Genomic DNA, 17,984 nt, shown 5'->3' with positions numbered 1-17,984 from the left:
TAAGGGGCCTACATGGTTGGGGGATGCTCGAGCCACAGATCTAGGATCAGAATACCCTACCTCAAACCCCAGCCTTTACCATTTAGATTTAGATGACCCTGTATCAGTGGTTAGGGGTAGCTTCTACCTACTCCTGGTTGGAGCTTTGTTCAAAGCAAGGCTGATAAACTACTGTGGGAGGAACACTGCCCCCCCTCCCCCCCGGAATGCGCTACCTGAGGCTATTGACTCCGATAACCTTTTGGTATATTAAGTTTTTGCATACTGTTACACACTGAGGAAGCCAGAATCCCTCCCCCTCCCCAGTCCTAGCTCTGTCTGGGGGCTACCTGCAGGGTCAGGCTGACTATAGCCACGGTTTGCTTTGTCTTTGCAACGGTTGGCTGGATAGATGTTAAAGGTTAGATCAATTGGAATTTGGAGCCTGTAGGCTATGTTTGTGTAGAGATTTTGCTTAGTGATAACTATGATTGTAATGGATGAGGCCTACTTGTATGTAGCTGTTTTCACTTGTTCTCCAAGTGTTTTGATTGTAGGGAATGAGGCTTAGCATTTAGCCTTCCTTTGTTTTAGGATTGTTAACATACTGGCTATCAAAAGTCTGTAAATCTTTTCAAAGTTAAAACGGGTTTGGCAAAACCTCAAGTCAGTCAATCTGTCAGATCTGGAACCAGTTGTGTTCTTTTTAGGAAAAGGTGTCTACTATTAGGCGTACCTCCTGACGTCACATTATCTACAGCAAGACAGAGGGTGCACATTTCCAAACTGGTTGAATTGTTGAAATTATAAGGAAAATAATTGTGTTTCAACATGTTGTAACTGTTGTCCAAACTCCCAATGTAGTGAGACTCCTTTTAGTGAAGAAGCCCATTTATGATTCATCACAAACTTCAATTCTGCAATGTGTTGAATGGGATTCTGAATGTGACAGGTCATTTTTTTGTATAGCTGTTATTATTGCAGATTTGCAAAATAATATATGCAGTTATGCCTTGCTTTGAAACTCTTTAGAGTGGGAACATTTTAGAGATTTCCCACTTGACCCATTATGCAGTCTGCAAAAAAAAAAAAAGTGAAAACGTTCCTATTTGGCTTTAAAGCTGCAGTGAGTCTGGCACAAAGACGCAACTAAACTGAAAAAAAAAACACAACATGCAACAATTTCAAAGATTTTACTGAGTTACAGTTCACATAAGGAAATCTGTCAATTGAAATTAATTTATTAGGCCCTAATCTATGGTTTCAAATGACTGGGAATACAGATATGCATCTGTTAGTCACAGATGCCTTCAATAAAAGGTAGGAGAAAACCAGTCAGTATCTGGTGTGACCACCATTTGCCTCAAGCTGCACGAGACATCTCCTTCGCATAGTTGATCAGGCTGTTGATTGTGGCCTGTGAATGTTGCCCCATTCCTCTTCAATGGCTGTGTAAAGTTTCTGGATATTGGCTAGAACTGAAATGTTGTTGTACGCGTCGATCCAGAGCATCCCAAACATGCTCATTGGGTGACATGTCTGAGTATGCAGGCCATTTTCAGCTTCCAGGAATTGTGTACAGATCCTTGCAACATTGGGCCGTGCATTATCATGCTGAAACATGAAGTGATGGCGGCGGGTGAATGGCACGACAATGGGCTTCAGGATCTCGTCACGGTATCTCTGTACATTCAAATTACCATCGATAAAATGCAGTTGTGTTCGTTGTCTGTTGCTTATGCCTTCCCATACCATAACCAATGTTCCCTCTTAAGCCGCACACCACCTCCAGGACTGCCACGCTGAAGAAATGCCAGGCCGCGCAGAGAAAGACTTCATTGAGTTCGCCCCATTTAGTTTGTACTATATAGATGTTTTTTTCTGTGAGCGAATCAACATCATAGCAGCCCCTTTTTCAATACAACAACAAAAAATCTAACTTTGCAAAATTCAGTCTGTGACTTTGTTGTAGGCAGAGCCAATGCGCAACAGTGTAGAATTCTATTGGCAGGTAGCCCACGAGTGGGCTTTCAATCACCCGTGAGTTAATGCATGTTTCAGAGCAGAGCGTGTGCACATTTATTGATATTCTTTGCTAGTTAGCGAGTAATTAGCCCAATTAATCAGCAGAGGGGTAGCCTACATTGTCTAATTCTCTGTATGGTAATAATAAATCATTTTATTTTGAAGTGGTTTCTTGCATCATACAATGTACAGTTACCTATTTGGCCCATGGCGTTACAGCCTAAGTAAAAAAACATTCAAGCCCTTCATAATGTAAACTTTTTAAGTCTCATGCAATGTAGGCCAGCATTGAACTCCACATATAGGTGTAGGCTATATATGTGAAAATGTTATGGGATTTGCTCCATTGGTTTTGTTGGTATGCCTACATTATGCTTGATAGCCACAATAGTCTATTGGCTACTGTCTATTGATAGTCTATTGGCTACTGTCTAAAACTGTAGGGGTACAGCCTCAGTGGTCACTGTAAACGCGCACTGGAAGTTCTCGCAACGGTCATGGTGCACTCTGTTCACAACGTTGACATCAGCAAACCGCTCACCCACATGACGCCATACACGCAGTCTGACATCTGCCCAGTACAGTTGAAACCAGGATTCATCCGTGAAGAGCACACTTCTCCAGTGTGCCAGTGGCCACCAATGGCGAGACTTTTCCCACTGAACGCCGAACTGCAGTCAGGTCAAGACAACAAGCACGCAGATGTACTTCCCTGGGATTATTTCTGACAGTTTATGCAGAAATTCTTCGCTTGTCCAAACCCAGTTTCATCAGCTGTCCAGGTGGCTGGTCTCAGACGATCCCGCAGGTGAAAAAGCTGGATGTGGTGGTCCTGGGCTGGTGTGGTTGTGAAGCCAGTTGGACGTACTGCCAAATTCTATAAAACGACATTGGAGGCAGCTTTTGGTAGAGAAATTAACACTCAACTCTGTGGTAACAGCTCTGGTGAACAGTCCTACAGTCAGCATGCCAATTGGACTTTCCCTCAACTTGAGACATCTGTGGTGTTGTGTGACAAAACTGCACATTTTAGAGTGACCTTTTATTGTCCCCCGCACAAGGTGCACCTGTGTAATGATCATGTTGTTTAATCAGCTTCCTGATATCACATACCTGTCAGGTGGATGGATTATCTTGGCAAAGGAGAAATGCTCACTAACAGGGATGTAAACAAATTTCTGCACATTTTAGAGATGCTTTTTGAGACTGGAATATTTCTGGGATATTTTATTTCAGCTCATGAAACATGGGACCAGCACTTAACATGTGGCATTTATATTTTACATCCACTACCACCACTGCTTGTAAAGTGTAATGACCATACAATACCCACTCGTACTGTTGAGTCATTTCAGCAAACCATGACACCCACCATCGCAGATTTTTCTGAAATTGTTTCTGTAGTTAGAAACCGGTAAGATTGACATTATTTTGTATACTTCTTTTAAAATCTGAAAATGTAAGCTAATTGACTGCACCCAAATTGGCCATTTTAACTTAATAGGATTCAAATAAGTTCAATAAATATAGTACCCTACATCCGATTGGGACAAAACTTCTTCCTACCAATGAGTAAGATGAGGGATCCCCCCCCAAAATTCTCTAGCCACCCACAGACCCCACGCCAATTCCACCCAACAACCAGTATACAGTATCAGTTCTCTGTTTGACAAGTAGTATGATGCTGGGGCTTGGAGTATTGCTTCTTCATACCCTGTTCAGAGACATTAGCAATTGATGTCTCTTGCATTATTTACCATAAAGTAGTTTGAAAGTATCAGGTTCTGACCACTAGATGGCGCTGTTCCTGCTATACCACCACACTTACCACCACACTATTGCGCTGGTCTCTTGTGTTTTTTTATCAACTAGATCACAACATTTCCTTTGCAACTTTGAGTAGGAAACTAAGATTTGGCTCATGATGAAAGTAAATTGTGGTCATCCTCACAATTCAAGCCAGTCCTCCATAAAAGCACATTTCACCATGAGGCCAACGGGGACTTTCTAAAACAGTTAGTTTAATGGCTGTGATTGGGGCGGCAGTTAGCCTCGTTGTTAGAGCATTGGGCCAGTAACCGAAAGGTTGCTAGATCGAATCCCCGAGCTGACAAGGTAAAAATCTGTCGGTCTGCCCCAAGGCAGTTAACCCACTGTTCCTAGGCTGTCATTGTAAATAAGAATTTGTTCTTAACTGACTTGCCTAGTAAAATAAAGGTTAAATAAATAAATAGGAGAAAACTGATCAACAACATTGTAGTTACTCCACAATACTCACAAAAATTACAGAATGAAAATTTAAGCCTGTAATAAAATATTCCTAAACATACATCCTGTTTGCAATCAGGCACTAAAGTAATACTGCAAAAAATGTGGCAAAGAAATTAACTTTTTGTCCTGAATACAAAGCATTATGTTTGGGGCAAATCCAACACAACACAACAACACATCACTGAGAACAACTATTCATATTTTCAAGCCTGGTGGTGGCTGCATCATGTTAAGGGGATGCTTGTCATCGGCAAGCACTAGGACGTTTATTAGGATTAAAAGAAACAATAGAGCCAAGCACAAAATCCTAGAGGGAATACCTGGTTATCTGCTTTCCAACAGACACTGGGAGATTCACCTTTCAGCAGTACGATTACACAAGGCCAAATATACACTGGAGTTCCTGAGTGGCCTAGTTACAGTTTTGACCTAAATTGGCTTGAAAATCTATGGCTGTCTAGCAATATTCAACAACCAACTTGACAGAGCTTGAATTTTTTTAAATAATGAATATGCAAATAATTAACTTTTTGTCCTGAATACAAAGCATTATGTTTGGGGCAAATCCAACAACACAACAACACATCACTGAGAACAACTATTCATATTTTCAAGCCTGGTGGTGGCTGCATCATGTTAAGGGGATGCTTGTCATCGGCAAGCACTAGGACGTTTATTAGGATTAAAAGAAACAATAGAGCCAAGCACAAAATCCTAGAGGGAATACCTGGTTATCTGCTTTCCAACAGACACTGGGAGATTCACCTTTCAGCAGTACGATTACACAAGGCCAAATATACACTGGAGTTCCTGAGTGGCCTAGTTACAGTTTTGACCTAAATTGGCTTGAAAATCTATGGCTGTCTAGCAATAGTCAACAACCAACTTGACAGAGCTTGAATTTTTTTAAATAATGAATATGCAAATATTGTAAAATCCATGTGTGCAAAGCTCTTAGACTTACCCAGAAAGACTCACAGCTCTAATCATTGCCAAAGATGGTTCTAACATGTATTGAATCATGGGTTTGACTACCTATCTATTCAAGATATATTTATTTTATTTTCCATCAATTAAAAAAATAAACAATGTTTCTTCCATTTTGGCGTTCAAATATTTTGTGTAGGGTCATTGACAATTTAAATCCAATTAATTAAAATCATTTACATTTTAATCCCACTTTGTAACACAATTTTTGGGGGAAACGGTTGAGGGTGTGAATACTTTCTGAAGGCACTGTATTATTGCACACTGAGTCCATGCAACATTTTTACTTATGCTTGCCATAACAAATGTGTTGAATACTTATTGACTCAAGACATATCAGCTTTTCATTTTTTATTAATTGGTAAACATGTCTATATAAATCCACTTTGACATTATGGCATTATGGGGCAAGTGACACAATCTCAATTTAATACATTTTAAAGTCTGGCTGTAACACAAAATGTGGAAAAAGTCAAGGCGTGAATGCTTTCTGAAGGCACTGTATCTGAATCCTATAATTTTAAATGGTACATTTGGGTGCAATCAATTGGCTTAATTTCTCCTTAATGTTTCAACAGTAACTACAGAAACGATCATCTCAGATGGTTTCTGTCAATCCCCATGTGCTTTTTGAGGTGGAACAACCCTAGTGTGAGCCAGGCCAGACTGGTTTTATTTCACTGACGTGTTTTGATGGTGTTTGTCTGTCTGTCCGTCTTGCAGGCTTCATCGCAGCAGCTGAAATTCACAACCTCCGATTCGTGTGACCGAATCAAGGACGAGTTCCAGTTCCTCCAAGCACAATACCACAGGTATCCATTTAGCACTGTTTCTCACACAAACCCTTCAACCAAGGCTTATCTGAGGAACTAGGGGTTAAGATACTAAACCTGTCTGCTATTTGCAAATACTCTGAGCATAACCATATCTTTGTAGGTGAGTGTACAGATTAGAACACTTGAATTATATTCTGCTATGAGTTATGTTGCGTAAGTATACCGTGTGCAGTACTAGAGTACACTGCTGCACATGGTTCTGTGCAAAAGCCCACTGGAATAACCTACATGATTAGAATATCAAATAAATCACAGCAAGACTAATACATTTTATTTCGCCCCACTGTTTAACCCCCTTCAGAGGCAGATGGAAGCAGGTGAAAGAATACGTATTCTAGGAGTGTGCTGTTGCTCCAGAGGAGAAGACATGACAATAGGGCATATGTTTTAAGAGCAGCCCAATGGATGTGTGTGTCAGTTCTATTTAGAACCCTAGTCTAGAACTTTGTTCTCTTTCATGTAATAGAAAGCACTGTTATTGATGTCCTGCTATAACCACAACCTAACAAAATTGGCAATTGCTAGATGGTACAAGGTCATTTATTTGACCTGGATTGAGATGTACCAGAGAGTACAGTGTATTGCTCTGTTTGATTCATGACTAAATGTGTGGAATTTGTGGATCTCATGTTACCCGAGGAAGGTTTCCGCTTTATGGATTTCTAGCCTTTGAAGCAGCAGGGCTACAACTGCCTCTGATTCCCTCCCTCTATTTACCTGTGGTATAGGAACTAGGAAGTGTATTGGCTGAGGTTTTCTTTCCTCCCTGTTCTATTGAGCTTCATCAGAGGAGAAGCAGATAAAAGCCTGCATGTTTGTTCATTGTGTGAAATTTCTGTCTCTGATCATCAGTCCATTCCTAGTGTAGTAGGAACACCTCAGAGCCTGGGCTTTGGTGTGTAATTCCCTAGATAACCCACCGCCCCACCGTTTAACCCCCTTCAGAAGCAGTTGAAAGAATACCTTTTCTCTACGCCGTATTCAGAGCTTGCATACACGCTGCCTAATGACTTGAGCTGAGGAGCCATAGACGAGGCTTTGTAGAACGCTGCGTTCAGCCCTTTTAGGGAAATGTTCTGCAGGTGGCCTCCTGAGCATAGTAGTGAGCATTGTAACTGTTGCCCCCCCCCTCCCCCCTCACATGCATAAATAGATCAGGGAATACATAAATCAAAATAAAGATGACAGCAGGAGCGATTTCGAGGCGGAAGGAGCGGCAATAAAACTCCATCAAAGTGTCGTTTGAGAGTGTCTCTCCTAGCCCCCGGGCCACCTCCACCAATCACAGGCGCACAAAGACAATCACAATCCGCTCTCAGGTAGGGTGGCAGCAGGGGAGGCTGGTCGTCATGACAACCAACCCCTGTGTTTGCGCACGCGCTGCTGCAGATATTATTATTTATTTTAGGAGGGAAAAGCGATTTGGCTAAGTGAAGGCTGCAGGCGAAAGAGGAGTAGAGACGGATGGATGGAGGGAGGGAGAGCTGTCTGAATGAAATGCACCCCCCTGAGCACTTGTTTGGTCAGAGAATCTGAGGACTGCTGTTGAATTGTAATGAGGTTTATTCTTTAAAGGAAAATATTTGTTTGTAAAAAATAACTAAATTTTAGATGTAAATGGCATGTTATAGAAGGGTCCAGACACCTGTTTTTTTTTGGTGATTTCACTTGTTTTTGATAGACTTACCCCAAACAACGAATCACTTCCTCATTCTCGAGTTATGAGGACCCTGAAAAAACATGAACAAACACAAATGCCTCCTTTTTCGAAAACTGCAAAGCTCTGTGTATTGTCATTCTGAATCTCATCCCTAATCTTCTAGTCCCCTATGCAGAAGTCCAGACCGGGTTTGTCCTTATAGTATAAACTTATGTTTATCAAAAACAAGTGAAATCACAAAGGTGTCTGGACCCATCTATAACATGGCATATACATCAAAAATTGAGATTTGGTTGTAAAAAAATAAATAAAGAATCCTTTAACCTTTTCACTTTGGGCTGAGTTAAGTGCCGCTGATATGATCCAATTTGCATCAACTATTTTTCCATGTCAGTGACGGAATCAGCGGTGGCTATGAGCAGCATTTTCCCAGTTAGGGACAATGATGAGGATTCGCCACAGCTAACGCTCTGCCTAATTTGAGTCTTCATTCACAGTGACGCTGACGGCACAGATCTAGATCCCAAAAACAATCTTAACGTAAACACACCATTATAAACCCTGGTCTGAACTGCTCCCTCCTGGTTAATGTTGATGCACTGGAACGCTCTACAGAGGGGGATGTCAACACTGATGCCATGCCAATATGAAAGCTTGTGATAAGTGGTGTGACAGTAGAGACTTGGCCTCCTTTGTCCTGTCACCTCCTGTAACTCTTGCAGCGAGCGCTGTGACATGATTACAGCTAATGGCTGTCTGCGACGCATCACAGAGCAGAGCTGCACATCCACGTCATCCACATCCACCAACCGTCCACTTTTTATAGACAGGACATTTAAATCACTCTGGGTATACATATGGGTATTTTATTAGGGTTTATTTGGGAGGCTTTTTTTATCTTTTGGTGGATTGACACCTTGATAGATCCGATGAGGGAAGGATGAAGTCATTTCCTGTCTTCCTGAAGAGGTATGAGTGACGCTTCCTGGAGCCTAAAGATTTTCTATTTTGATTTCTTCTCTGCAGTTTGAAGCTGGAGTGTGACAAGCTGGCCAGTGAGAAGTCTGAGATGCAACGTCATTATATCATGGTGAGTTTTTTTTTGTGTGAGTGCTACTGTGAGTGACCCTGCTCTGTCAATGTCACTTTTTAAAAGGACTTTCTACTCAAATGCATTAAAATGTAATGATGTTGACACCATCTGAAATATAACTGATGCACTGTAGGGAGATGAGGAGCAAGCGCTCATGTGTGCGACTGCTAGGTCTGTTTGGTACAGATATACACTGAGTACAAAATATTAAGAACTGTTCTTTCCATGACGTAGACTGACCAGGTGAAAGCTATGACCCCTTATTGATGTCATCATATCACTTCAATCAGTGTAGATGAAGGGGAGGAGACAGGTTAAAGAAGGATTGTTAAGCCTTGAGACATAGGTGTGTGTATGGGTGCCATTCAGATGGTGAATGGGCATGACAAAATGTTTAATTAAGTGCCTTTGAATGGGGTATAGTAGTAGGTGCCGGGCGCACTGGTTTGAGTGTGTGAAGAACTGCAACGCTGCTGGGTTTTTCACGTTCCAAAGTTTCCTGTGTGTATCAAGAATGGTCCACCCTCCAAAGGACATCCAGCCAGTGGTCGAAAACAGATCATTGATGGAAGAGGACAACGGAGGCTGACACACATTGTGCAGAGCAACAGATGGGCTACAGTTAGTCAACTGACAGTCCAGTACAACATTGTTGCCCAAAGACCCATAAAACAATGCACAACTCGTCATACCTTGACACAAATGGGGTATGGCAGCCGACGACCTTAGCGTTCAACTATTTTCAGCAAAAAGACAAGGAACTGCGGTTCCAGTGGGCTAAGGAACGAAAACACTGGACACTGGAGAATTGAAAAACATTGCCTGGTCTGATGAGTCCCGGGTTCCTGCTCTTTCAAGCTGATGGGAGGATTAGGGTATGGAGAAAACCACATGAGTACTGTACATGCATCCATTATGCCATGTGTTGACATTACAGGCTGTTGGTGGTGTTATGTTGTGGGGTGTGTTTTCATGGCACTCATTGGGAGCCTTGAGCAGTGTTTGAATGCCACAGGTAGGGCTGGGCGATATGACGATATATATCGTGTGACGATAGAAAAACGTCTATCGTTTCATATTATGCTCTATCGTTTATTTTGTTGTCGCAAATCACGCTCTTTACAGCAATATTTTTCGTCAATTGGACGTCGCTTTGCGTTTTTCACCTGTGGAAGGAAATTTGCAACACAAACAAACATGGAGGAGAGTGAACGTGACACAGACCACGGAGACACGGAGCTCTTACCTAAAAGAGGGGCTACTTCGGTCGCATGGGCGTGGTTTGGGTATGAAAAGTCTGACACGGACCAGAAAACCGTCCTCCGCAAAATATGCCGCAGGCCGGTCCCGACAACAGGCTCAAACACCACTAACCTCTTTTACCACCTACGCAAGAATCATGTGAAACAGTACGGAGAGAGTCTACGGATGAGATGCAAAAAGTACAGTTGAGTGCTCAAAACAAACCCCCTACTCAGACGCTTTTGCCCGCGGCACACCATATGGCAAAGAATCACGAAGATGGAAGGAGATAACAGCTGCCGTTACAACTTACATCTGCAAAGACATGGCCCCAATTTACACGGTCGAGAAACAGGCGTTTCGTGAGTTGGTGCTAACACTCGACCCAAGGTACCAAATGCAAATACATTTTATTTGTTGAGTATAATTCAAAATGTAATAAGAAATAGGCCTTTACATGTGGTCATTTTATATAAATTATTTATTCATTGAATTTACAGAAAATGTGTATGTCGTGTTATTTATCGGGATATGAAATGAGCGATGTCGGATATGAGATTTTGGCCATATCGCCCAGCCCTAGCCACAGGATATCTGAACATCATTGCCAATCAAGTGCATCCCTCTGCAAATTGTTTTTTTTTTTCGTCTCAGGGAAGCTCATCGCGTGCTTGTCGTCCTCACCAGAGTCTTGACCTGACTGCAGACTGCTGGAAAAGTGTGCTCTTCATGGATGAATCCCGGTTTCAACTGTACTGGGCTGACGGTGTGTATGTCGTCATGTGGACAAGCGGTTTGCTGATGTCAACGTTGTGAACAGAGTGCCCCATGGTGGTGGTGGGGTTATGTTATGGGGAGGCATAAGCTAAGGACAATGAACACACTTGCATTTTATCAATGGCAATTTGGATGCACAGTTACCGTGACAAGTAACTGAGGCCAATAGTTGTGCCATTCATCCGCTGCCATCACCTCATGTTTTAGCATGATAATGCACGGCCCACTGTTGCAAGGATCTCTACACAATTCCTGGAAGCTGAAAATGTTCCAGTTCTTCCATGACCTGCATACTCACCAGATATGTCACCCATTGAGCATGTTTGGGATGCTCTGGATCGACGCGTACGACAGTGTTTCCGCCAATATCCAGCAACTTCACACAGCCATTGAAGAGGAGTGGGACAACATTCCACAAGCCACAATCAACAGTCTGATCAACTCTATGTGAAGGAGATGTGTCACGCTGCATGAGCCAAATACAGATGCATATCTATATTCCTAGTCATGTGAAATGATTAGGGCCTATTTCATTTCAATCTACTGATTTCTTTGTATGAACTGTTGATGAACTGTTGCGTTTTTAATTTTTGTTCAGTGTATATTTGGGGCACCGCTGCTAAATTAATATAGGGGAAACACTGCATTCATACCACCTACCACCACCTCTACAGGCAGGGGGATGTTTAACACTGCAACAATATGTCAACAAAACATATTTTCACCTTTTATTCTAGGACATTTTTTTTACAACAAGTCATTGAATTTGGCACCATTTCAGTCTAGCAACTACAACATACAGCAATATTGAAAATACCATCTCGCTCTTTTATCTTTGTCTCCTGTCTATACTCTCCCACCCCTTCCTCTCTAGCCCTGTGCCCATCTCTCTCTTTTTTCCATGTCATTGTTCTCTGTCTTTCTGTCTCTCTCCTCCCTCTTATGATTCCTCCTCTAGTCTCTTCTGTGGTCCTTTTGTCTCTGGTGTTGTCATCCTCTCTTCTCTTCTCTTCCCCCCAACACATACTCTCCACCTCTAGCTAATCTCATTGTCTCCGGCAAGGCCCGTGTAGCTGTCTGATTCTGTCTCTAATTGATCCGTTGACTGGCTTAATCTCATCTAATCTGTGCAGCGCTGCACTCCTATCCATCAGCGGATCAGTGTGTGTGTAGCCCCAGCCTGGTCCACCCTCCCTTAATTGCCTATCGGGTTCCCCTGCTTCACCGGCTGCTATCGCCAGCACCTCCATTTCCCCAGCACCATAATTGCTTTAGGGACGTGCAGTTTCGGCTGGACAGCCTGCACTCCTCGTCGTGCGTGCGTGTTTTTGAATGCTGGAGCCTGTGCCCTCACAGACAGAGCTGGTGATTTAACAGGGCTAATGCTGAGCCACTGGCCTGCTCATTAACACCGAACACACACACACACACACACACCATCACTTTCCGTCTCACAGCGACACAGGAGGACAACAGGGTGGGTGGGTGTAAAGGGTTTTACCTGGTGTAACAGTAATGACATGATGCATGACAACCAGGAGATGTCTCTGTGGGACAGAAGGAATGCATATAGCTAGACAATCTGTCTACACTTTACAGGGCATAATGGAGTTTCCCTCTTTCTGTTATTATACTGTATAACAACGCCTCATCTTCCTTCTGCTTTACAGTACTATGAGATGTCCTATGGGCTGAACATCGAAATGCACAAGCAGGTAAGTCTCTCTCTGTCTACGTTAATAGGAAACCCTTCTTCAGCAGTGCTGTCAGAGATGGGAATCGGTTCTTATCATCATGCCCCCTGTAGACAGACAGTGAAACATCTCTCTCTGGCATCGCTGAGAAAACATCCCTATTCAGAGGGATTGTTCTAAAGGAAGGAGCAGTACAGTACTGCGCAGGGTAAAGCTCTAGTCTCTGTATATTACTACATGGTCAGTGAAGACAGCAGTATGCTACTCTAAGGGGCTAATCCGGTGCCTACAGATCGGGGGGGTTTTGCTGGGGGGTGTGGGGTGGTAATTTATGGGCCGGCTACTGGGGGAGAGCGATGGGCCTCTGTGGACCCGGCCTTATCTGTGACCTTGTCTGGCGCGCTAAAAGATTGACGGCTCCTCCCTGACAGCCACACCGGCAGCAAAGAACACGCAGTGAAAAATCTAGTCGCACACACACGCTTGAGAACATACAAGCACACAAGCTCATACACACACAGCCCCCCGCTCTGCCTCATGAGTACAATTCATCACCCCTACTCCTTTATCTGGCGGGGATGAAATATTTAGAAAATCAGGGGGGGCGCTGTGTGTGCGCTTGTGTGTGGATCCCCAATTATGTTAGCGTGTGTGTGACTGGGTGCAGATGAACTGTGGCAGCATTAGAGGGTTGAAATTGAAGGGGATGTGTAGAACTGAATGTCGGGGAGAATTCACCTCTGTGTTTTGTGTTCAGCCTGCTCTTTCTCTCTCACTGTTTTCTCTCAATTTTTCTCTTTCTCCATTTCTATATTTTTCTTTCTCTTTTTAATTTTTCTCTTTCTCCCTTTCTTTCGTTCTCATTTTCTTTCGTTCTCTCTTTCTCCTCCCTAGCTTTCTCTTCTCTCCAGCTGAGGAGCTCCAGACAGTTTAGTCAGCTTGTGCTGGGGATATATTCAAAAGGGGTTATTGTTTCTTCTTTGTCTCCCTCCACTTAAAATCCCATCCCTGCCAGTTGCAAGACCCCCTCTCTGGTTAGCTTGAATGAATTGTTCTCCCACCTGACAGAACATTCGGCATTTCCTCTTACTTTCGTGTGTGTGTGTGCATCATATTCTTCCTCACATATAGAAAGAGGCACAACATGCATTTTAAGAGGAGCGCGAGATGTCAGTGTGCATGATGATGGAGTGATAAGTGTGGTGTTTCGTCTGGAATGGCGGTGCGTAGTAAATGAGTGTCTTCTCAGATATCACACTGAATTAGAAAGTAACACAATTAACACTGCTTTGCATATTGGAGCTTGTTATGATAATTACTGCTGGAACGTAAGGTAATATACAGTGGGGAGAACAAGTATTTGATACACTGCCGATTTTGCAGGTTTTCCTACTTACAAAGCATGTAGAGGTCTGTAATTTTTATCATAGGTACACTTCAACTGTGAGAGACGGAATTTAAAACAAAAATCCAGAAAATCACATTGTATGATTTTTAAGTAATTAATTCGCATTTTATTGCATGACATAAGTATTTGATACATCAGAAAAGCAGAACTTAATATTTGGTACAGAAACCTTTGTTTGCAATTACAGAGATCATACGTTTCCTGTAGTTCTTGACCAGGTTTGCACACACTGCAGCAGGGATTTTGGCCCACTCCTCCATACAGACCTTCTCCAGATCCTTCAGGTTTCGGGGCTGTCGCTGGGCAATACGGACTTTCAGCTCCCTCCAAAGATTTTCTATTGGGTTCAGGTCTGGAGACTGGCTAGGCCACTCCAGGACCTTGAGATGCTTCTTACGGAGCCACTCCTTAGTTGCCCTGGCTGCGTGTTTCGGATCGTTGTCATGCTGGAAGACCCAGCCACGACCTATCTTCAATGCTCTTACTGAGGGAAGGAGGTTGTTGGCCAAGATCTCGCGATGCATGGCCCCATCCATCCTCCCCTCAATACGGTGCAGTCATCCTGTCCCCTTTGCAGAAAAGCATCCCCAAAGAATGATGTTTCCACCTCCAAGCTTCACGGTTAGGATGGTGTTCTTGGGGTTGTACTAATCCTTCTTCTTCCTCCAAACACGGCGAGTGGAGTTTAGACCAAAAAGCTCTATTTTTGTCTCATCAGACCACATGACCTTCTCCAATTCCTCCTCTGGATCATCCAGATGGTCATTGGCAAACTTCAGACGGGCCTGGACATGCGCTGGCTTGAGCAGGGGGACCTTGCGTGCGCTGCAGGATTTTAATCCATGACGGCGTAGTGTGTTACTAATGGTTTTCTTTGAGACTGTGGTCCCAGCTCTCTTCAGGTCATTAACCAGATCCTGCCGTGTAGTTCTGGGCTGATCCCTCACCTTCCTCATGATCATTGATGCCCCACGAGGTGAGATCTTGCATGGAGCCCCAGACCGAGGGTGATTGACCGTCATCTTGAACTTCTTCCATTTTCTAATAATTGCGCCAACAGTTGTTGCCTTCTCACCAAGCTGCTTACCTATTGTCCTGTAGCCCATCCCAGCCTTGTGCAGGTCTACAATTTTATCCCTGATGTCCTTACACAGCTCTCTGGTCTTGGCCATTGTGGAGAGGTTGGAGTCTGTTTGATTGAGTGGGTGGACAGGTGTCTTTTATACAGGTAACGAGTTCAAACAGGTGCAGTTAATACAGGTAATGAGTGGAGAACAGGAGGGCTTCTTAAAGAAAAACTAACAGGTCTGTGAGAGCCGGAATTCTTACTGGTTGGTAGGTGATCAAATACTTATGTCATGCAATAAAATGCGAATTAATTACTTAAAAATCATACAATGTGATTTTCTGGATTTTTGTTTTAAATTCCGTCTCTCACAGTTGAAGTGTACCTATGATAAAAATTACAGACCTCTACATGCTTTGTAAGTAGGAAAACCTGCAAAATCGGCAGTGTATCAAATACTTGTTCTCCCCACTGTATATGTGTGCTTGTGAAGTGCTCTTTGGGAGGGTGGGGTGTATGTTAATGTGAGACTGAGGTGGTGTTAAATGAAGCTAAGGGCTGATGTGTTTTATCTCCTCAGGCTGAGATTGTGAAGAGATTGAACGGGATCTGTGCCCAAGTCCTCCCCTATCTGTCCCAGGAGGTAAGAACACCCTCTAACCCCTGACCCCTAACCCCACGTGGTGCCCTGCAGCCTGGAATGAGATCATTCTTATTTGACTCCTCTCCCCCATATATATCTCCATTCATCATTGCGAGCCCTGTAATGAAAGGGTCCAGAGCGCTCTGCTGTGATCCAGATAAGATATGCTAATTTCTGTCCATGACGAGATGACACATTACAACATGGGAGTGGATCATTGATTCTCCATCAAAGCCCAGCCTTGTGTTAGTGACTTAATAATTGAATGGGCGATGAGCACAGGGTCAGTGTTGGTAGTATTGAGCCATCCAACCCACCCGCATGTGTGTGTGTGTGTGTGTGTCCCAGCACCAGCAGCAGGTCCTGGGAGCCATTGAGAGGGCCAAGCAGGTCACCCCTCCAGAGATGAACTCCATCATCCGGGTAGGCTGCTCCCTCCAGGATGTCCTCTATGGGTTTGACACTCATCACTATCTAGCTATCAATCCTTCATTATGATGATGCATCTGATGCTCTGGGTTTTAATGGAGCTTTTGTTTGGTGCTTTACATGATGAATGATGATGATGATGATAAAAAGGTCTTTGTCTGGAATTTGTCAAGGCCCAGTTGTACATTTTGTGGAATGGATGTGCACAGTTTGTACACTTTCTTTTGTAAACTTAAGTTGAAAATTGTAATTTAGCAAATAAAGACTAACGGCATTGACAAAATGATTGGCACCAACGACCAAATGAAGCATTCAAAGACAAGAACACTCCCTACAATCAAACATGGGGTTGCTTTGCTGCCCCTGGTCCTGAATGTGTGCAGGACCTTGTGAAATCAGTCAATCATCAAGGTTTTTTGGAGTCCAATGTTTAAAAAAACTGGGTGTCAAAAAAAAAAGTGTTTATAAACTGTGACTGTTAAAGGTTGTTGGTCATCCAACAGGACAACGACCCCAAACACACATCAAAAGCACCCTGGAATGGTTCCAGAAGAAGCCCTGGACTGTTCTGGACTGTTCTGGAGTGGCCAGTGAAGAGTCCAGATCTGAACCACATCCATAACCTATGGCAAGAGCTAGAAACAGCAGTTGGAGAAGTTTGCTGTAGAAAAGTGGGCTAAATTGCCAATTAAAGTTGCAGCAAGCTCATTGGTGGCTACAATAAGCATTTGTTGGGAGTTATCTTGGCCAAAGGCTGTGCAGTGAAATTACTAGCTCCATGGTGCCAATATGTTTATCCATGCCATTTGTCTTTAATTTTTTACATTTCAAATTGTCAACTTCAGTTTACAATATAATGTATGGTTCTGCGATGTTGAAAATCCAATAACGTTTGGAGACCAAAAGTTGTATTCAATTTGAACTTATTTTCAAAGAAATAGGTAGTTCTTTTAAGAAAAGTGCATGGCTGCCAATATATGTGTGTGTGCACGTGTTAGAGCCATATGTACCCATCTCTGTGTCTCCCCTGTGTTTGAGCTGTGTGTGTGTTGTCCACAGCAGCAGCTCCAGGCTCACCAGCTGTCCCAGCTCCAGGGTCTGGCCCTGCCCATGACCCCTATGCCTCTGGGCCTGAGTCAGTCAACCCTGCCGGCCGTCACCTCCTCTTCAGGCCTATTCTCCCTTTCCTCCATCCTGGCCTCGCAGGCCCAGCTGGCAAAGGAGGAGAAGGCTTCTCGCGAGGGAGCTGACAGCCACCGTGAGGAGGACGGGGACAAGTCCGACTAGAGCTCCCTCCCGCCCTCCACCGCATATTAACTACCGCTGCGTCAGAGGGCTGTGGTCCTGTCGGTCCTGTATATCTGCTATCTATCCATGCCGGTCCCTCTCCTCTACCCCATCTCCCCCTTTAGTCCTCCCACTTAGAATTCTACGGCCTATCTGCCTATCTGATGCATTTGCCGTCATTCCAACTGCTCCAATTTGTGTACAGTATAGATTTTTTTACTATCATTTCTTTCATGTATATATCTTTTTATTTTATTTTTGTGATTTGAGCTTGACTTGTCTTTTTGCTCATTTGTTTTTCCCTCATTCTGCTCCCTTTATGGCCCAGTGGTAAATGGATCTGTGTTTTTACACCACCCTGGCTGAGCGTCTCCTTCCTCTCTCTTTTACCAAGGCCCACCTGGGAGCCTGAATGTCACATAGTATAAGTGGAATAACAAACCAGAAGAGATCCAACAGACAGGCTCGCGTCACCCAGATCTCTAGCCTCTGTTGTGTCAACTTGATTCAGTTGGTTGATGTGGGGTAACTCTCACAATACTGTTTTCATAAACAGACTTTTAGACAAGCAACAGCAAAAACTGTCT

The 17,984-nt window shown here is 43.5% G+C and overlaps 1 protein-coding gene across 2 annotated transcripts in view; it reads left to right on the top strand.

The window, feature by feature from the left end:
• LOC139578355 (TLE family member 5-like) overlaps window positions 1–17,753 on the top strand; it is a 40,384-nt gene extending 22,631 nt beyond the window's left edge. The window contains exons 2-7 of one of the 2 annotated variants that reach the window (XM_071405827.1): window positions 5,986–6,074; window positions 8,785–8,848; window positions 12,541–12,585; window positions 15,619–15,681; window positions 16,030–16,104; window positions 17,170–17,753. In XM_071405827.1, the coding sequence (XP_071261928.1) occupies window positions 5,986–6,074; window positions 8,785–8,848; window positions 12,541–12,585; window positions 15,619–15,681; window positions 16,030–16,104; window positions 17,170–17,397 (564 nt within the window). In that variant the 3' untranslated portion in view covers window positions 17,398–17,753. The remainder of the gene's footprint in view (window positions 1–5,985; window positions 6,075–8,784; window positions 8,849–12,540; window positions 12,586–15,618; window positions 15,682–16,029; window positions 16,105–17,169) is intronic. The other variant, XM_071405828.1, reaches the window with a different exon arrangement.
• Window positions 17,754–17,984: the final 231 nt, after the last annotated feature.

The sequence above is a fragment of the Salvelinus alpinus genome, chromosome 6 (assembly GCF_045679555.1).
Source record: "Salvelinus alpinus chromosome 6, SLU_Salpinus.1, whole genome shotgun sequence".
Classification (NCBI taxonomy): Eukaryota; Metazoa; Chordata; class Actinopteri; order Salmoniformes; family Salmonidae; genus Salvelinus; species Salvelinus alpinus.
This window is presented reverse-complemented; position numbering and strand designations above follow the sequence as displayed.